Raw genomic sequence first — 16413 nt, forward strand, 5'->3', positions numbered from 1 at the left:
AGTGCAAAGGGCCCTATTTTTTAAAATTAATATAGCATTCATTTGTAAGAATACAAAATACTACGTTAATTGTGCACCAGTAAAAATGAGTGGAGGTAGGTGAATCTTTATAGTACGGAGTAGACTGTTGTAACTAGTGTGTTGTATACTGTTCAACCGTTCAAGTATAAATGCGCCAAGAGATCTGACCTGTGTGGCTGCCTTAGCGCTTGCCAAGTCCCGGATACCCCCAGGCCGCCAAGCCTGCTTATATCATCGTCTAATTTTGAGTATCCTCCAGGTCCAGCCTCAGGTCCAGGAGCTGAGATAGTTACTTCTTTTGCCATTTCTGTCTGTAGTGCCTCGGTTAATTAACATACGTAGATAAAACAAAACTTAGTTTATGGATCATTGAGTATGTACTGTTGAATTCTATGAACAATTCCGTTTGAGTAAGTAATTGTACATCCTAAATGCATACGGTAGCTATGTAATTTACAAGAATAGTCCGTGAAAAGACTAGACAAGAAAGAGTCGTTTAGGCGTTGGACGCGCAGGAGAAAGGTTTGTGTGCAGACTGCGCATTGATCCGAATGCTCGTTCCTGTAGCCCACAGACCCATTCCACACTATTTCACATTAGTATCTTTAAATCAAATCCTCACGAATCAAAAAGAAAACAAAACTTACAATCAAGCAGCACAGCGCAACAAGAAAGACGTTAAGTGCAGTTAATGCCATCTTCCGTTTGCTTGCAGAGTACTGTCCACGGTTCATCTTCAACCAAAAGAGACCCTCCAAACCGAACGAGAACCAACTGCAGAACGCCGCGGCGATCATATTGAGCAGATCATTGAACACGGGAATCGCATTTGCGATCAACCACGCAATAACCCACATCAGGAAAGTGATCAACACCCAAGTACCGTATGAACGGAACGACCTCTCGCTCATCATATGCGTGCCACGGAACATCCGCACGTAAATGCACTTTGCGCCGACGTGGCAAATGACCACGCCGGCAATGACGATCGTACCGATGGAGATGCCGAATGCAATTTTCGAAACTAGTTCGCTTGCGCTCAGCAGGGCCGGGCTGAGGACGTCCGGACCAGCGTATCGGTAGATTACCAGGGCTGTAACGAGATACAGTGAGGTATCTGTTACTTGGAAAACAATCAGGGCCTTGGGATAGTCATGTGGATCTGCTAGCTCGGACTGGAAGCTGAAGAATGACATGTGGCCGGAATAAGCAAGGACGATGTTGAGAGTAGCGGAAAAGCCATTCATCAGAGTGGGGTTGGTGATGGCGTATGCTCTGGGATCGGGTGCTTCAATGCCAATGGCGATCATGGTGATCATCACGGCGGTAAAGATTGATAGCGAGGCTGGTGATTGTTAGTTGTTGGTTTTAGTTTTCAGCAGCAGAAAAGAGGTCTGTCATACAGATAATTCCCAGATATGAAACTTCCTCTAGTCGTCTTGAGAGGGTCAGGATGAAGCAAAGAATGGTTCCCACCACACAGAAAATGATGGTACAAGCACCGTGGTTAGTAAGAGTGTTCATCATGATGGAGAATGTCAGGACATGAGCTCCCATCAGGAAGATGAAGCACAAAACCTGGGCGACATTAACGATCTCGCGACCCCAGGGACCGAATAAGATCTCTGCAGCATCTGCCATGTTGTGAATTTGCGGGTATCGCAATTTGAATTGGCCGACGACATATCCAGTGTAGGTTGTCAAAGCTCCGATACCAACAATAATGATACAGCCACTGTTAGGATTAGCACGAGTTCATAATAAAGTTCAGAAGAATCCTCATCAGACGTACGGGACTAAACCTAAGACTGCCATCGACGACGGGAGGGAGAGAACTCCCAATGAGACAGACTGAGCAATCATCACTATTGGCTGTTTAGCTGTGGTCCATGATTGAATTTAGTCAATTGGGGTGTATGTACAAATTGCACAGTTCCTGAGTGCAAATCTGATTAGCTTTTTGTATTGGCTTGCTGTGAACCACTGTGTATGTTGAGACTTACCACCATTTCATAGTCTTGTACCGCACTCCACCGGCCTCTTCTAAGGCGAAGGGATCTTGTGGTTTGTCTAGATCCATGACTTTCTCCATATCTTTCTCCATATCTTTTTCCATGCTGGTATTATCAATGTCTTTCTCCATGTTGGTGCTGTCAAAGGGTTGGTTGTATGTAAGTTAGCGTTGACTCATTGAGCACCGGCGGATATTTGGAGAAATCTCTGACAGCCATGGCCCCACTATTTTCTTGGTCTGGGGAAGGGACCTACGAGACAGACAGATTGAAGAAAAATGATTATTGAAAGATGTAAATGAAACTGAGAGATTCTGGGCGGGATAATATTCAGAATATTGAGACGATCTTTTTATCAACTGATTGTTCACACATGACGGAGGGAGGAGGGAGGACGGACATTATTTTACCCAGTACAATGACCAGTATCACATCTAAAAGATATAAATGAAACCCCAGGTTCTTTACTTCTTCCCCGCATTAGGTGGAGTTATATTTGTAACGAATAAGACTCTAATCTCCTAATCTCAACTATAAAAAAAAAAAAAAAAAGGGTTTGTTGGCGTCTTCGCAAGGGGCATGCAGCACTTCCTGTTCCGTTCCGTTTCCGGGCCCACTCTCAGTCTAATAAGCTGGAAAATCTCTTTACCGCAAAATCGATTGAGAACAACTGGGCATGATTGAGTAGAATATAGGCATAATAATGACATTCATTTATTCATACTATACGCTGTTGAACAGAGAATTCTTCCATTGTAGCGAGTGATTCCCCAAAGCAAATTCAGCCAGTCTCCCCGGAAGCGGATATCTTCTTCCGTGTTACGTTCGGCTTACCGAACATCGGGAAACTATTTTCTTTATTATCCCTATTTACCTACTGAGGTCATTAAGTTCTATAAAATAGAGATTAATATTGAAACTCATCACCTATCATCAGCCTAGATCTATCTTTTAAGCTAGTTGGCTAGTTGGCTAAACGCACGAGACCAAGCGACAGAAACTGCCCCTAGTTCTTTTGGGCATGCGATCCTCCTTTTCACCACCTCCAGCCATTGTTTTGCACGTCTTTGAGATCGTTCGCCATGGAAGGATAGTCCTTATCCTGCTCTGGGGAGGTCAGAACCAGGAAAAACTGCACGAAGCTGAAGTCGACTGCCCGTGGCTGGATGGGGATAGCTTGCCTGAAACCGGAGATTTTACTGTGTCTCATTAGCTTGAGACTTCTAGAGATAGAGTACAACATATACATATCACCTGTGGTCTTGTCGAGTATGATCTTTGATGGGGATGCAAGCTACGAGTTCAGTCATCCTACATTGTCAGGCGATATTAATTCTTCAAAGTGCCTCTTAACACCAAGTATTATAGAATTATTGACATACCTCCTATAAATGAGATAGTGGTGTCTAAAGGCGTATTTTATGATATATGGAGATGGACCACGTTCCAACGCTCATCAAACCTTGTTAATTATGCTTGAAGATAGGTTCGAGCAGTGTTCCATCGATCACATTTAGTCCCAACTACACCGGGGTAGTGCAGCGCATCCCTGAATACAAAGCCTCGGCTCGGTGGAAACTTATCCATATACATACTGTGGTGGGTAGTCAATCTGAATGGCTGTCTCTAGTGCAATTTAGGAGCACAAAAGCCACCAGTGAAGTACAGAACACATAAGTTATTTCAATGGTGAGTTATTTCAACGCCTGCAGTGGTAACTCAGCGGTAGAGTGTGAGATTGCAATTTGCAGATATCTTGAAGTCCCGTGTTCGATCCACGGTCACTGCTTTTTTTGGGCTTTCTTTATTATTTTCAACAATACTTGTATAACTCAATTGGCTTCTTTTTTTTTTATATGTATATCTGCATTAAGATCTAATAGAGAGAGAGAAAGATTAAACAAGGTAAGAAACATTAAAGCTATCCGCCTGATGCCGAAACGCGGTCTCAACAGATATATATCTGTATTAATTTCAGTAAATTACAGTATTTGTAATCATGTGACTTTCATTATGTTCGTTGAAATTCCAAATCTCGAAGCGTGTGAAGCAATTTGCATCAGATATTCCAAGGTTGATGTTTAAAATGATGTGAATAAACATGTGTATCTTTAAAATTAATTATAGAAATCCCTATATTTTGGGGAGAACTGGAGCTCAGTAAGGTCCACTTAAACCTTGTCCCAACGTAATGTTTATCACGTCACGGACCCCCGGGGCCCATGTTCCTTTCCCCATCCACAGTCCAGTTTCAATATCTGGAGGTTAATTTAACTACACACTTGAGAATTTTACTCCTACAATATTACCTCGCGACATACTCTAGGAACAATGCTCGCCACTCACTGGCTACCAGCCGCCCGGCTGAACATCAATCAAGCGAGAAAGTTCTCCCTACTTTCCACCCATGCTTCATTTCCCGCGACCATGTATCGATACCAGCTGGAGCGCAAGGCCACACTATATGATGTGACCCAAGACGAGACCCGCCACAGGAAGGATGCAGTCAGTGTATCTGCTGATGGATTGGTTCATGCAGCAATCTCAAAATCAAGCCCCTGTCTGTAAACTCCTGTCGAATTTTTGTGCAATAGAGTCTAACTATCTACATATCAGACTCGAATGGGCCAATCTTCATGCCGAATTCTCGTCTTATGCAGCAAATGCTGCGCTTTGATTTCGACCGGTACCAGGAGGAAGTCAGCGACGGGAAGGCCCTTTTGGACCCCACTGTTATCTGTGTTCCACGAGGTATGATGTTTTTCATGTTCGATTTTGAGTGAAAATCGAAGCTTATGAGTTTAGGTACACCCATTCCATCTGCACTGGTACTATGGAGAGAGGGTATGTCCCGCTTCTCCCTGCAGCCTTCAAGTCCTATGGAAATCGAAAGTGAGTTCTTAGACAAAACAAGGGGTAGAGTGGGCGGATATTAACGATTTACAGAGCTGAACGACGTGCTCAGCGAGTTCTATGAGAAGTCCGCTACAGTTGTCGGCGCACAGGAATGGATTGAGAAACACCCATACCGGGAAAGCTCTCCTGATGACAACGAGAAGGGATGGATGGAGGTGTAAATGCCTAGGATTTTTCTCTGTCAATTGTAAAATACGAACAAAAATGCATGGATGGCATGCATTACCTATGTATGCCTAGAATGCAGATTACGTAGGCACCACTTATTGCCTTGGCGACAAACATCAACCCTAAAAGACGCCTAGCAATTCCATCTCAAGTGTGCTTGTAGTGTTAAAATTTATGGCTTGTATCGTGTATGTTACATTCAAGGGCATAGCAATACATCTATGGTTCATTTAGACCTATTACATACCGCTGGGCTTAATATCACATATGTTGAATCCTAACCATTGTTTTGTTTTATTTGTGTTATCTGGTAGCGCCAAATATATATCTCTCAAGTTTTACCCGCAGATATAGTGGATTTTCCCTACTGTAAAATTCAGCAGATGACTACAATGTCCTAACAAAGTAATCCGGTGAATCTTGAATTTTGAAGTCATGACAACAGACCTAATAACTAACTAGTTAACTTATAAACACTCACCCTGAATAAACGGAGAAAAATAACTCTTGTAGCATAAAAACGAGGCGGATTATATCAACTAGCATCATTGGTCTAGTGGTAGAATTCGTCGTTGCCATCGACGAGGCCCGTGTTCGATTCACGGATGATGCACAACAATTTCTTTTTTGTTTCAATTTTACATTGAATTTTTAGTAGCAATGGTTTGTTTACATTTTTCTTTTGTAGATCGTCTAAGATGTATGGCTATCCTAGCGCAGTAAAAAAAAGCAGATTTAACACGTGCGGAACTATATTGGCCTATCTCTACTAGAGAACATAGAATTTGCAGCTAATGGACCATTGTGTAGCCAAGCCAAGCCTTTGAGATCGTCTCCAATCCGTATCCAGCGTTGTCGCAAAGTCAAACCCATGATCACCGTCTTCGCCGTGAAGCTTAATAACTGCACCGGGCGCTTTTTCTCGCACCAAATCGAAGAAGCGCTGAGAGCCTTCAAATGGAACGGCTGAATCCTGTTTTCCATGGGAAATGAAAGTTGGAGGCAGTTGCAGAGTTCCGGCAGCTGCGAGATTCTCAACCCTGTTCATCGGGAAGAGATTGTCTTCTGACCCGAGGAACTCTACCAATCGACCATTTTGAAATACCGAGAATGCTAGCTTGAGACGATCTGGCGGATTTGTAGCAGTAACCACAGTGGGCGAGGGTGCGGCTCGCATGGCTGAAATGTGTTCTTCAATAATGCCATTCGGAAAGTTGGGCACTCCAAGGATATGTAAGTAAGTAAGTCAAATGAACAAAGCCTCAGACGAGAATCAAACACCCCTCAATCAGATCAACCAGACTGTAAAGATAGGCTCCATAGACAATGTTGTGTTAATGATTGCCAATAGGGCAAATCCTAGTTTTAGAAATACAGATGGATACTAATAGATTAAGTTACGAACAAGGGCCACGATGGAGTACTTCAATAGTTGCTCATCTATGAAGATATCTACAGCGCACTGTCTTGCATACCGTAGCAGAATATAGCTACAACACAATAATAACGCTTCTTTTAGCCCCTGGTCCTATGGATATCAAGGCATTAATAGCAATGGAGCAACACTTCTCTACTTAGCTGCATATCTTACCCATCCAGCTGTGACCCTGTGAATCCCTATAGAGGATGACATAGACGCCAATGCAACAGGTTAAATGACACAGGTCTTTACAATATGGCACAGAAAGGAAATCCCCTATCACATAGATCCTCAATGATAAAAAAAAACTAGACTCGAAGATTCGAACTATCCTAATGCCAACGAATAGGCGCCTCTTCAACGTTCTCATAGATATTGCTCTACTTCGCTGTGCGGGATTATACTACATTGAATGGAGGGAGTCATCTCCGAGAAACCTTTCCGGTTCTTCTCGTGCATATCTCCGAACATGCACGTTATAGCCGTTATAGCCGAGCAAGTGGTAAATGCCATTGGTGGGGGAACATATGCCCTGTACAAATAGAAATATCGCGAGAGATGCACACACAACCTTCTTTGATTGATAACTCACATAAAATGAGCATAGCAGTCAAGACAAGCTAACTGAAAGGAAAAATCACAAGATCAAATAAAGAAAGCGAATGAGAACAAGGACATAGGTGAAGATGTAGAAATGGTGCAAACAGAACAAACAGCTATCGGCATTATCGGCGCGTTTCCCCGCTGTAAATCTGTAAATCGATTGCGCAACTGAAGGGAAAAAAAAAGAAAAGAAGCCGCAACAACCCAGCTATTTTTGCCTATTTAGCTGTCCAACCAGCCCAGCAACTTGTTGTAAACTACGCCTCTCCATTGATCTACCACTGATAGACCGGAACCCCCCGGTTGAGCAACAAGATGGGCAAAGACACATCCCTGCCACAGGGCGTCACATCCCTGCTAGACACAGATCTGTACAAGCTGACGATGCAATGTGCGGTCCTCAAATACTTCCCGGATGTTTGTGAGTAGCTCTGATTGAGGAATGGGGGATCTGGGACTGATCTGGGCGCAGACGTGACCTACGGCTACACAAATCGGACCCCGCATATGAAACTGCAACGCGGGGCATACAAATGGCTTTTAGAGCAGATGGACAGTAAGGATACCACGTCTTGTCGCAATCATATAGCATTCAAACTAATGCGCGTCTAGAACTGGCCGTGATTCGCGTCACTGCCGAAGAGCGTGAATGGCTCCGCCAAAAGTGCCCCTACCTCAATGACGAGTACCTCACCTTCCTAGAGACCTTCCACCTCAAACCCTCAGACCAGATCAGGATCAAGTTTGTTCCAGAACAAGATACGGGCAGCGATGACGATCAAGGCAACGTGGAGTACATCGTCGAGGGTCTCTGGCTCGACACCATCTTGTATGAAATCCCGCTGCTGGCGCTGACCAGTCAGGCATATTTCATGTTCACCGACAAGGACTGGGACTACGAAGGTCAGGAGGAGAAGGCATACCAGAAGGGTTGCACTTTGCTCCAGAATGGCTGTGTGTTCTCTGAATTCGGCTCGCGCCGTCGCCGCGACTACCATACCCAGGACCTGGTTATGCAGGGGCTATGCCGTGCCGCAGAGGAAGGAAAGAAGCAGGGCTGGCCTGGCGTGATGGCTGGAACTAGCAATGTGCACTTTGCTATGAAATACAATAAGGGCGCTGTCGGCACCGTGGCACACGAATGGTACATGACCATTGCGGCTATCACGGACGACTACCAGAAGGCCAATGAGTTGGCATTGAGTTACTGGCTTGGCTGTTTCGGGAAGGGGGTATGTGATTTTCAAATTCTTAATATTGAGAAATGCCACAGACTAATTAGAGAAACACAGGTTCTTGGAATCGCTCTCACTGACACCTTTGGCACACCGGCTTTCCTGGATGCATTCAGCAAGCCTATTTCAGCACCAGACCAAAAGGGTGACATTAATTCGAACACGATAACCTACGCTCAGAGCTACGCCGGTGTCCGCCAAGATTCAGGTGACCCAGCGTTCTTTGTCAAGCTGGTCCGGGACTTCTACGATAGCCAGGGTATTACCGACACCAAGACAGTGGTATTCTCAGATTCACTGGATATTGAACACTGCCTGGAATATAAAGCAATTGCCGAAAAGGCAGGCTTTAGCCCTACCTTTGGAGTGGGAACATTCTTCACCAGTAAGTTTGAGTTTTATAATCCTGCAACGCACAACATACTTACAAATTCCCAGATGATTTTATTACCAAATCAACCGGAAAGAAATCTAAGCCCCTCAACATTGTTATCAAGATTGCCAGCGCGAACGGCAGTCCCGCTGTCAAGCTCAGCGACAATTTGGGTAAGAACATGGGTGATTCTGCCAAGGTCCAGGAAGTCAAGAAGAAGCTGGGCTACGTCGAGCACGAGTGGGAAGAAGGTGATGAGACCCGTCGATGGACGAAACAGACATAGACCGTCTACCCTTGTCATACTATTACCCATTGAGTCATAGAATATTTGCTAAACATTTGCTGGGCATGAGCCATGATCATATTGACATTGGGGAGGCTGTTATTGATTTTCGCTAGACATAATGTGCCAACTCCATAGAGAATAAGAATACTTGATATCCTTGAAGACATATCAATCTCATCCTTTCGGAATAAGACTTTCCAGTGATGTACACTCGAGTCATGCTCACTCGAGGCTTACGAAACTTCCATGTCCTCATCGTCCTCGTACTCTCCGTCCTCTTCATCCTCATACTCTTCGCCCTCTTCCTCTTCGACATCCTCTTCGTACTCTTCGCCCTCCTCTTTGATCTCTTCGTCCATCTTTTCGATTGGTGCATCCACATCAATCTCCTTCAACATCCCATCAACAACCCTCACAGCAGCCTGAATCTCAGCAATATCAATCGAAATTTCAGCAGCAGATGAATACTCCCCTCGCCAGCACTTCTCCACAATATTACCAGCGACGTAATCATTCGTCGGATACTCCACATCGATAAAGCGAGCGCTAATGATCTTCTCATCATCAAAGCTATCCAACTCAGGGAAAACCTCATGACCATTAATAAGATGGTAGATAGCCGATCCGAGCGCGAAGAGATCAGTCCGATAACTCGCAGACCAGATATTCTCCCTCGGCATGTACGACTTCGCGCACTCACGGGTCAATCCATCAAGCATGGTCAAACCGGTCTCACGGGAGATGACCAGACCCTGAAAGTCAGCGAGGATGACATCGAAGTTGTCGTCGAGGAGCACGTTGTGCAGACAGATATCGCAGTGGATCACGCGCTTGCTGTGCACGAAGCTCAGAGTATCGACAATCTGCTTGCACCATTCGAGGCGGCGGGTGAGCGTCTCGTATGGGTGGTTCTTGATGTAGTCGCGGAGCGTGCCGTTGGGGTAGTATTTCAGGATGAGTCCGTCTTCGGCGAGACCCTTGGTTTCGATGATTCGTGGGTGAGGACCGAGGATTTGAAGAATCCGATACTCGATTTTGATGCTCATCAGATAGTTCGGATCGTTGAAGTCGGAGGCGTACTTCAGCACGGTTTCGTCGTTTAGTCGGCCGATATGGCAGGAGCCACGTGAGATCACTTCTTCCACGCCCGGCGGCATGCGTTCGTTTGGATCTTCGTAGCTGCGTCGCCGAACTTGGCGGAGTACGTGGTTGGTCAGAGGAAGCTATTCAGATGTAGGTTAGTTCTGTTCGTGGTTAAGGTATGTGTATGTTGATACTCACGTTCTGGTTAGGGATATTCATCGTGCGTAGATTGCGTATCACAGTAAACGATGATGATGGGTCAATGCATGCACTGAATGGATGGGGAAGAAGAGCATGATGGGAAATAGAGAGAAGAGGCAGGTATAAAATACTATACGTGCATGCAAACGACGTCGATGTCGATGTCGGGTTTGAGATCAAACGGTACCGGACCGAAACGACTAAGCGACTAAGCATACAGTTCTTGGGAAACCACAGCATTCTAAATATGAGGGATTGGGATATCTATCATGTGATTAATCTTCTGAATTGGAATAGTTAAATGCTTCTGATAGCTTCTGATGTTTTCCAGTTCCGAGTCCAGTGGCTATATCATAGTAGACCTCGAAGAGACACCTTCTCTGACAAGCTTCAGCTTAAACATAGTTCATGGCAACTATAGTTGTATAGAAGAAATCAGCTTGTCAAAAGTCTCTTGACTGTAGACATGCATCCAGGAAGTCACACGCTGCCCCTCCACTTCGGTCTTGCCAATCTATCCATTCTAGGCCTGATAGGCCTCATCCTGCTACTTTCTCCCCCAAGGTCTCGACACCAACCACTTGCATCAACTTATCAGTTTTGAGCGAGATCCTTTGAAAGAATGGACTCGCCACACTGGACATAGCACAGTCTGTGGAGGCAGGTAGGCCGGCTGGTAACTTATTTAATCCCATACTTGAAGTAGCGGACATCTTCGTTAATTGAAATAGTCGGCAGCCCTCTAGCAAATCCCTCGGTGAAGTCTTTGTCTCTATGGTTACCAGCCTCACACGTATGGGGGCTATAGAACCAACAAATTAGTATACAGATAACCTACTATAAAACGACAGGTGAGCTCACGGCTTGGTAAGGCATCTTCGCGAGTATGTTTCAATAACCAGCGGAAGGGTGGCCTGTAATCAAGGGGTATACGAAGGTAAAGCGAGACAGGCGTGGATGTCTTTTAAGGTGTCTTGGAAACCCCATGAACAAGGTCCCTCAACGAGAGAAGGCTCGAGGAATCAACTGTTTCGGGAATCTGGTGGTAATCATTTCCTTTGCAACAACAAGCCAGCCAGGAATACTAGCACACGTGAGGAAAGGCTTGTATAAACAGACTATTCAAATGGTATACCCACCTGGCTGTATACAATCGAGGCCACTGTCTGAACAAATCGATGTATATATGGAATAGGGCCTGAACCTGTCGACATTCTTTCAGTTTAACATTTGACAACATCATGGGTTTGGGCAAGACAAAAAGAAAGCGGACCAAGTAAGAAGTTGTTTCATTGCCTATTTTTCACTTGCATATACGTACCGGTTATAGCTATAGCCATAGTGGAATTCCCTCTCATTGACAAGAGTTGAGAAGTGTCTCGCCCACCATTAGAGAGCAGAGTAATGATGTTGGTAGCATGAGGGAGGGAGGCACAGACATCTGCTTGAGCGGTCTCTCCGTCGGCGTACATTGTGCGTGCATTGCATTTGGCTGCTTCCACCTTTTCTTCTTTTCATTCATGTCCAGGCATTGTAGGTTATTTGTCTTTGGTTTGAGGTAACCAGAAGTAATGGCAGATTGCTGCTCAGACAATTTCTCAGATTTGGCCACCATAATAATTTTGGTTCCAGCCTCCAGAGAAGACCGGGGCGACACTTGCCGTGTACTGGCACCGAACTCCGACATATCGCCATATCAATATATCGCGTGTGAAATAGATTCGGAGTCAACAATCAAACACAGAGCCCGAGCCCAATTCAACCTAGCTGGTTTGGACAACCCTGCTCTGAACGATCAAAGTCGTCGACGAAGTAAGGAGCAGAGAGCTGCCAAAAGACATAAGGTTTAATTTATCTCAGACCCTCGAATCCCCGTACTATATACAGACACAGCTCCGCCTATCCTCTGACAACAAGGCGATGGCGAATGACTGGTGGGTTTGTTGCGACTCATCGGATCTGTCCACTGATGCATAGTGGGGACATGACCTGACTGTTGGCTAGTGTGTTGAGGTGGGTGCATTCCAAAGAGGTTTCGGTGTCCCACCTTTTGAAAATCCTCACATCATTGTATGGTTGTCCAGAAGAGGCTCAGAATAGCCAATTCAAAGACGAATGATGAGTATAGCGGGCTGTTATATATGGCCAGGATCTATATGCACCTAGAGCCATCGGAAACATCGCTGGCTGGGTCACGGTGTCCTCCTGTTACATAATTCGCATAGTGAGAAGCACCAGCAGGCCTAGCCGTCGACAGTCTCACGCCAATAGAACGACTCTGGTAGGGACATTTTGTTGCCGAGGGCATCTTTTCGAGCAGGATAGACGGGGAATCACTTTCTCCCAGTGGGCTACAACAGGCGAGAGCGACTTTCTGTGCAGATCCTAGATGCCTTACGGCATGATTCTGGCTTCAAAGCGGGGATATACCCTATTTCTGTTAATACGTCTTCCGGAATAAAACAATAAAGGTAGAAATGGAGAAAAAAGGAAAGCAAGAACAAGAAACTTACCTAACTATAACCCACTCAGTGGTCAGGGCTCGACCTTTCCGAATAAGGTCGCGACATGCGAAAGGAACCACAGTGAATCAACCCAAACCGAAATGAGATTGGATTTGACAGCGTCATTCGGCTTGTATGGATGGATGCGGAGGAAATATCGAGGCAGGGAGCCAGCATTGGTTGTGTAATACGTATAGCATGAACAGAAAAGTCATATTGGGAGGCTTGCAGTCTCAGCAAAGAACAAAGACGTGATGAGTCCAAACTCTGTTGCTGTTGAATTCAGATAAACATTTTCTTCCACTCTCACCACACCACGCGCACATTCTGCAGTGTTCACGCTGCTTGAGCTGCCCAGCGCTATGCTACTTACTTGGCTCTTGGCTCTCCACGATGGAAGGGATGGAGTTGGATGAAGAGAGTTGAGTTTTGACAAGTAGAGGTAGGTGTCAAGGGGAATCTGAGGGGCACCCAAGATTTCATGTATCCTAGAAGATTTCCAAGGTTGGAAGGAGCCAGTATTACTCCTATAAGGGGCAATATACATGGATCATGGGTATCAGAAGCCGAGATACCATGTTAGATGGAAAATGGGTGACTTGAAGGGTAAATCTGGGAGGTGGTTCAGAGAGGGAGAATGATGGCTCATGGGAATAATATATGCCCAGCCCCGGAGTACAAAAATGGTTACTCAGGCCTAGGCATGTGATTCACAAAGGATACAATTACAAAATTATGCAATGCATGTTTGCTTTGTTTGAATCTATGCCTTGCAGGTCATCTTCTTTAGTCTGGTGCATATATACAAAGGTAGACCCATTGCTGTCTACTTCCATCTTCTTCCATAAAGAACCAGCCCTTTCATCAAATATCTCAGACCAACAAATCATTGATTGAGAGACGATGACAATCAAATGTCAATTTGTTATATATACACTAGAACATGTCATCCTCAGACTGGAATCCCAAATCCCGATCCAGATCACCGGTGATTTCGGGCCTTGTGTCATTCATTGATTGATGGCGAGAGTGAACTGAGTGACTGCCATCTGTATCCTTGAAAGTAAAAGAGAATGGATCGTGGTGGGTTTGATCATGGTCAAGGGGAGGTGTTGTTTTTTCGAGCTTGGGGTAGGCTTCTGTGTTACTGTACTGATTCAAGTCGGTGTCTTGGAACAGCTCTTTTGCCCAATCGATGGTGTCTTGGTCTTGGGGTGGTGGTGATATATAAGGTTTATCTTGGTTGTTTGCTTTCGTTGGATTGGGAGGGGTTTGAATATCAGGAAAGGAATCGATGTCGATGGAGAGAAAGTTAAAAGGATTGTTGTCTATGATGCCGAGGTCGTAATATTGGTCGAAGTCATTGGGGAATAAAGGTGGCGCAGATTCTTCATGTGTGCTTACCACACTGGGATTTCGTTGATGCACGTTCTCTTGAGTGGATGAGGTTCGCGCTTGTGGCTTGGGACTCTCCGTTACACTAACAGGTGGGTGTGGTTGGGCTTGGGAGATGGAGTTGGCATTGCTTGGTTTCCTGGTCGCCAAAGATGTGGCAGGAGCGTCGAGGTTGTATTCCATGACTTGGAAGAATGTACTGGAGGCACCTGCCTGCATCTTGATGGCCGCCTCGATGTTGGCAAACTCTTGGCCGGCTGCTGGATAAATATCCTTAAGACAATGAAGAACTTGAATACAACGATGGAAATTGTCCACACTGCTTTCACGGACAGCGGGGTCATCGGACATGGTGTTGGTTAAATGCGCCACAGCAGCAGGTAGAATCACGGTCACTCCAGACTGTGGTAGGAACCTTGTCAGATTGAGATGATTTAAGCCTTGAATGATATGTGTGATCCCCGCAGCGGCGTCGTTCATTTTTGTGTGGGCGGCATTGCGCCAGTCCACCCGCGATTTGGATTGATCTTTTGAAACACTCGCCCAAGGCCGGTGAAGGGCGCTGCTAGTAGCATGGTAGAGCATGCGTAGCATCGCCCCATGAAGCAGCAGCACATCCTCACCATCATGGAAATTTTTTCCTGACTTTGGAATGAATTGTGCATCTTTAGGGAGCGCACTAAGCCACGAGTCGAGTTTCTGACCACATCGAGCAAATTCAGACTCGGAAGCCTGTCGAGGGATAAGTGTAACCGTAGTTCGGTCTGTAGCTCCAAATTGGCGTTGGGATGGTGTATATTGCGCAAACAATACCCTACCAATACATTGACAGAGCTTCACTTTCTCAATGAACATGGTGGCGAGGCGTTTTTGATGTGACACATCTTGGAGTTGGCGGCAATAGAACTTGGAAACCACACATGGAGAGAAAGGTTCAAAATCAAAATCGTCCAGTTTGAGCATGGGGACACTGCTCGTTCCATCATTAACCTGAAGCGGGCGGCGCATACCCATGGCGATCAGCCGATCTCGAGAGTACAAACACCACCAGAGCCGGGAACGGAGCCTTCGAGCCCTTATATCAATTTCACCCGATGCAGGGTCTTTATTTAAACCGATCGACTGTGCTTGCGTGTTACAGACTCCGATCCAATCCCAAATATCTCGCTGTGGACTGTTCTCCGAATCAGACCAGTAGGTCATCAATAGCAGTGTTTGGAGAATCTCAATGCGATCCTCTTCGCAGTCGAGGGAATAGAGTAACTATCGATTATAAGTGAGTTAAATAATCTCGTAGCCGCTTGAAGAAAAACAAACCCTTAATCGAGTAAAGAACGCATCACGCGCACTTTTCCGGGTTGAATACCCGGCATCTTGCAGATGCTTGAGGTCGACGAAAGCCGTACCAACAAACATGACCGCCTGGAAGAGTAAGATGCTAACATTTCCTTCCGGGTCATTTTCAGCCACACATCGTAAGAACTCTTGCAGATTCAAAACTGGCATGAAACTGTGCACCCATTGGATGTAGCAGCGAAGAAGCTCATCCCGCAAACCACTCGCTGGAAGTGAGAGAGCGCCACGAAATCGCAAGAATTCCAAGTCCTCCGGAGCGATGCGAGCTGGTAGGGGTTTTAAAAACTGGGGCTCGTCATCCAGCATCGCCGTCAGTGGATCAAAGTCCGGGTCTATCAGGTCTTGAACGGCAGACACCATATTTGATAGGGGCATCGAGTGCTGTACATCGGGATTTCCACGTGTCCGCCATATCCCGGTAGGTCCTGACCCGTGCAGCCATGGGGCCTGCGGGTCGTATCCATGAAGATGGTGGCGCTTAGTTGTTTCCTGGCGAGACTCTGCCAACTTGCGCTTAAGTCCGGGAGTGGAAGACATCAGCTCTCATATATGTATCATTTGACTCCTGATTGGGAGTATAAGTATGCAATTTCGTTACACAGAGACGTCAACACAGAAACCGTTCTGCGAGAACTTTAGAAGGCGGTGTTCGGAACCGGGGAATGTGGGGCGTTCTGCGGGGTCTTGGCGCCTGGGGAGATCGCCGCCTTTTCCAAATCTGGTTTGTCACTCTCTTCGCCTGGGCATCTTGTGCCATTGAGAGATGAAATTGGTAAAATCTAATTGGCCGGATTTATAACCATTTCCAAGGTTGAATATAAAAAAAGGTGCATGATA

The 16413-nt window shown here is 45.7% G+C and overlaps 7 protein-coding genes across 7 annotated transcripts; 2 read left to right on the plus strand and 5 right to left on the minus strand.

Annotated features, from left to right (window-relative positions):
• Positions 1-517: 517 nt before the first annotated feature.
• Positions 518-2164, minus strand: N7516_009312 (uncharacterized protein; the record flags this gene model as incomplete). Its single annotated transcript, XM_057222031.1, has 6 exons — positions 518-607; positions 669-1366; positions 1425-1756; positions 1814-1886; positions 1944-1957; positions 2025-2164. 6 exons carry the CDS (start codon positions 2162-2164, stop codon positions 518-520), a joined length of 1347 nt encoding a protein of 448 aa, XP_057072303.1.
• A 2200-nt stretch (positions 2165-4364) lies between these two features.
• N7516_009313 (uncharacterized protein) lies at positions 4365-5110 on the plus strand (the record flags this gene model as incomplete). Its single annotated transcript, XM_057222032.1, has 4 exons — positions 4365-4593; positions 4650-4784; positions 4839-4925; positions 4980-5110. 4 exons carry the CDS (start codon positions 4365-4367, stop codon positions 5108-5110), a joined length of 582 nt encoding a protein of 193 aa, XP_057072304.1.
• A 776-nt stretch (positions 5111-5886) lies between these two features.
• On the minus strand, positions 5887-6294 carry N7516_009314 (uncharacterized protein; the record flags this gene model as incomplete). The annotated part of the gene is made up of 1 exon (XM_057222033.1): positions 5887-6294. One exon carries the CDS (start codon positions 6292-6294, stop codon positions 5887-5889), a length of 408 nt encoding a protein of 135 aa, XP_057072305.1.
• A 1161-nt stretch (positions 6295-7455) lies between these two features.
• On the plus strand, positions 7456-9034 carry N7516_009315 (nicotinate phosphoribosyltransferase; the record flags this gene model as incomplete). Its single annotated transcript, XM_057222034.1, has 5 exons — positions 7456-7561; positions 7613-7696; positions 7753-8372; positions 8433-8760; positions 8814-9034. 5 exons carry the CDS (start codon positions 7456-7458, stop codon positions 9032-9034), a joined length of 1359 nt encoding a protein of 452 aa, XP_057072306.1.
• Positions 9035-9270: 236 nt separating this feature from the next.
• Positions 9271-10339, minus strand: N7516_009316 (protein kinase family protein; the record flags this gene model as incomplete). Its single annotated transcript, XM_057222035.1, has 2 exons — positions 9271-10260; positions 10319-10339. The coding sequence occupies 2 exons, from the start codon at positions 10337-10339 to the stop codon at positions 9271-9273; spliced, it is 1011 nt and encodes a 336-aa protein (XP_057072307.1).
• Positions 10340-11675: 1336 nt separating this feature from the next.
• On the minus strand, positions 11676-12008 carry N7516_009317 (uncharacterized protein; the record flags this gene model as incomplete). The annotated part of the gene is made up of 1 exon (XM_057222036.1): positions 11676-12008. One exon carries the CDS (start codon positions 12006-12008, stop codon positions 11676-11678), a length of 333 nt encoding a protein of 110 aa, XP_057072308.1.
• A 1753-nt stretch (positions 12009-13761) lies between these two features.
• On the minus strand, positions 13762-16113 carry N7516_009318 (transcription factor domain-containing protein; the record flags this gene model as incomplete). The annotated part of the gene is made up of 2 exons (XM_057222037.1): positions 13762-15483; positions 15538-16113. 2 exons carry the CDS (start codon positions 16111-16113, stop codon positions 13762-13764), a joined length of 2298 nt encoding a protein of 765 aa, XP_057072309.1.
• Between the last annotated feature and the right edge of the window lie 300 nt (positions 16114-16413).

This window comes from Penicillium verrucosum (assembly GCF_028828655.1).
Source record: "Penicillium verrucosum strain IBT 35672 chromosome Unknown utg000003l_segment0_segment0, whole genome shotgun sequence".
NCBI lineage: Eukaryota > Fungi > Ascomycota > Eurotiomycetes > Eurotiales > Aspergillaceae > Penicillium > Penicillium verrucosum.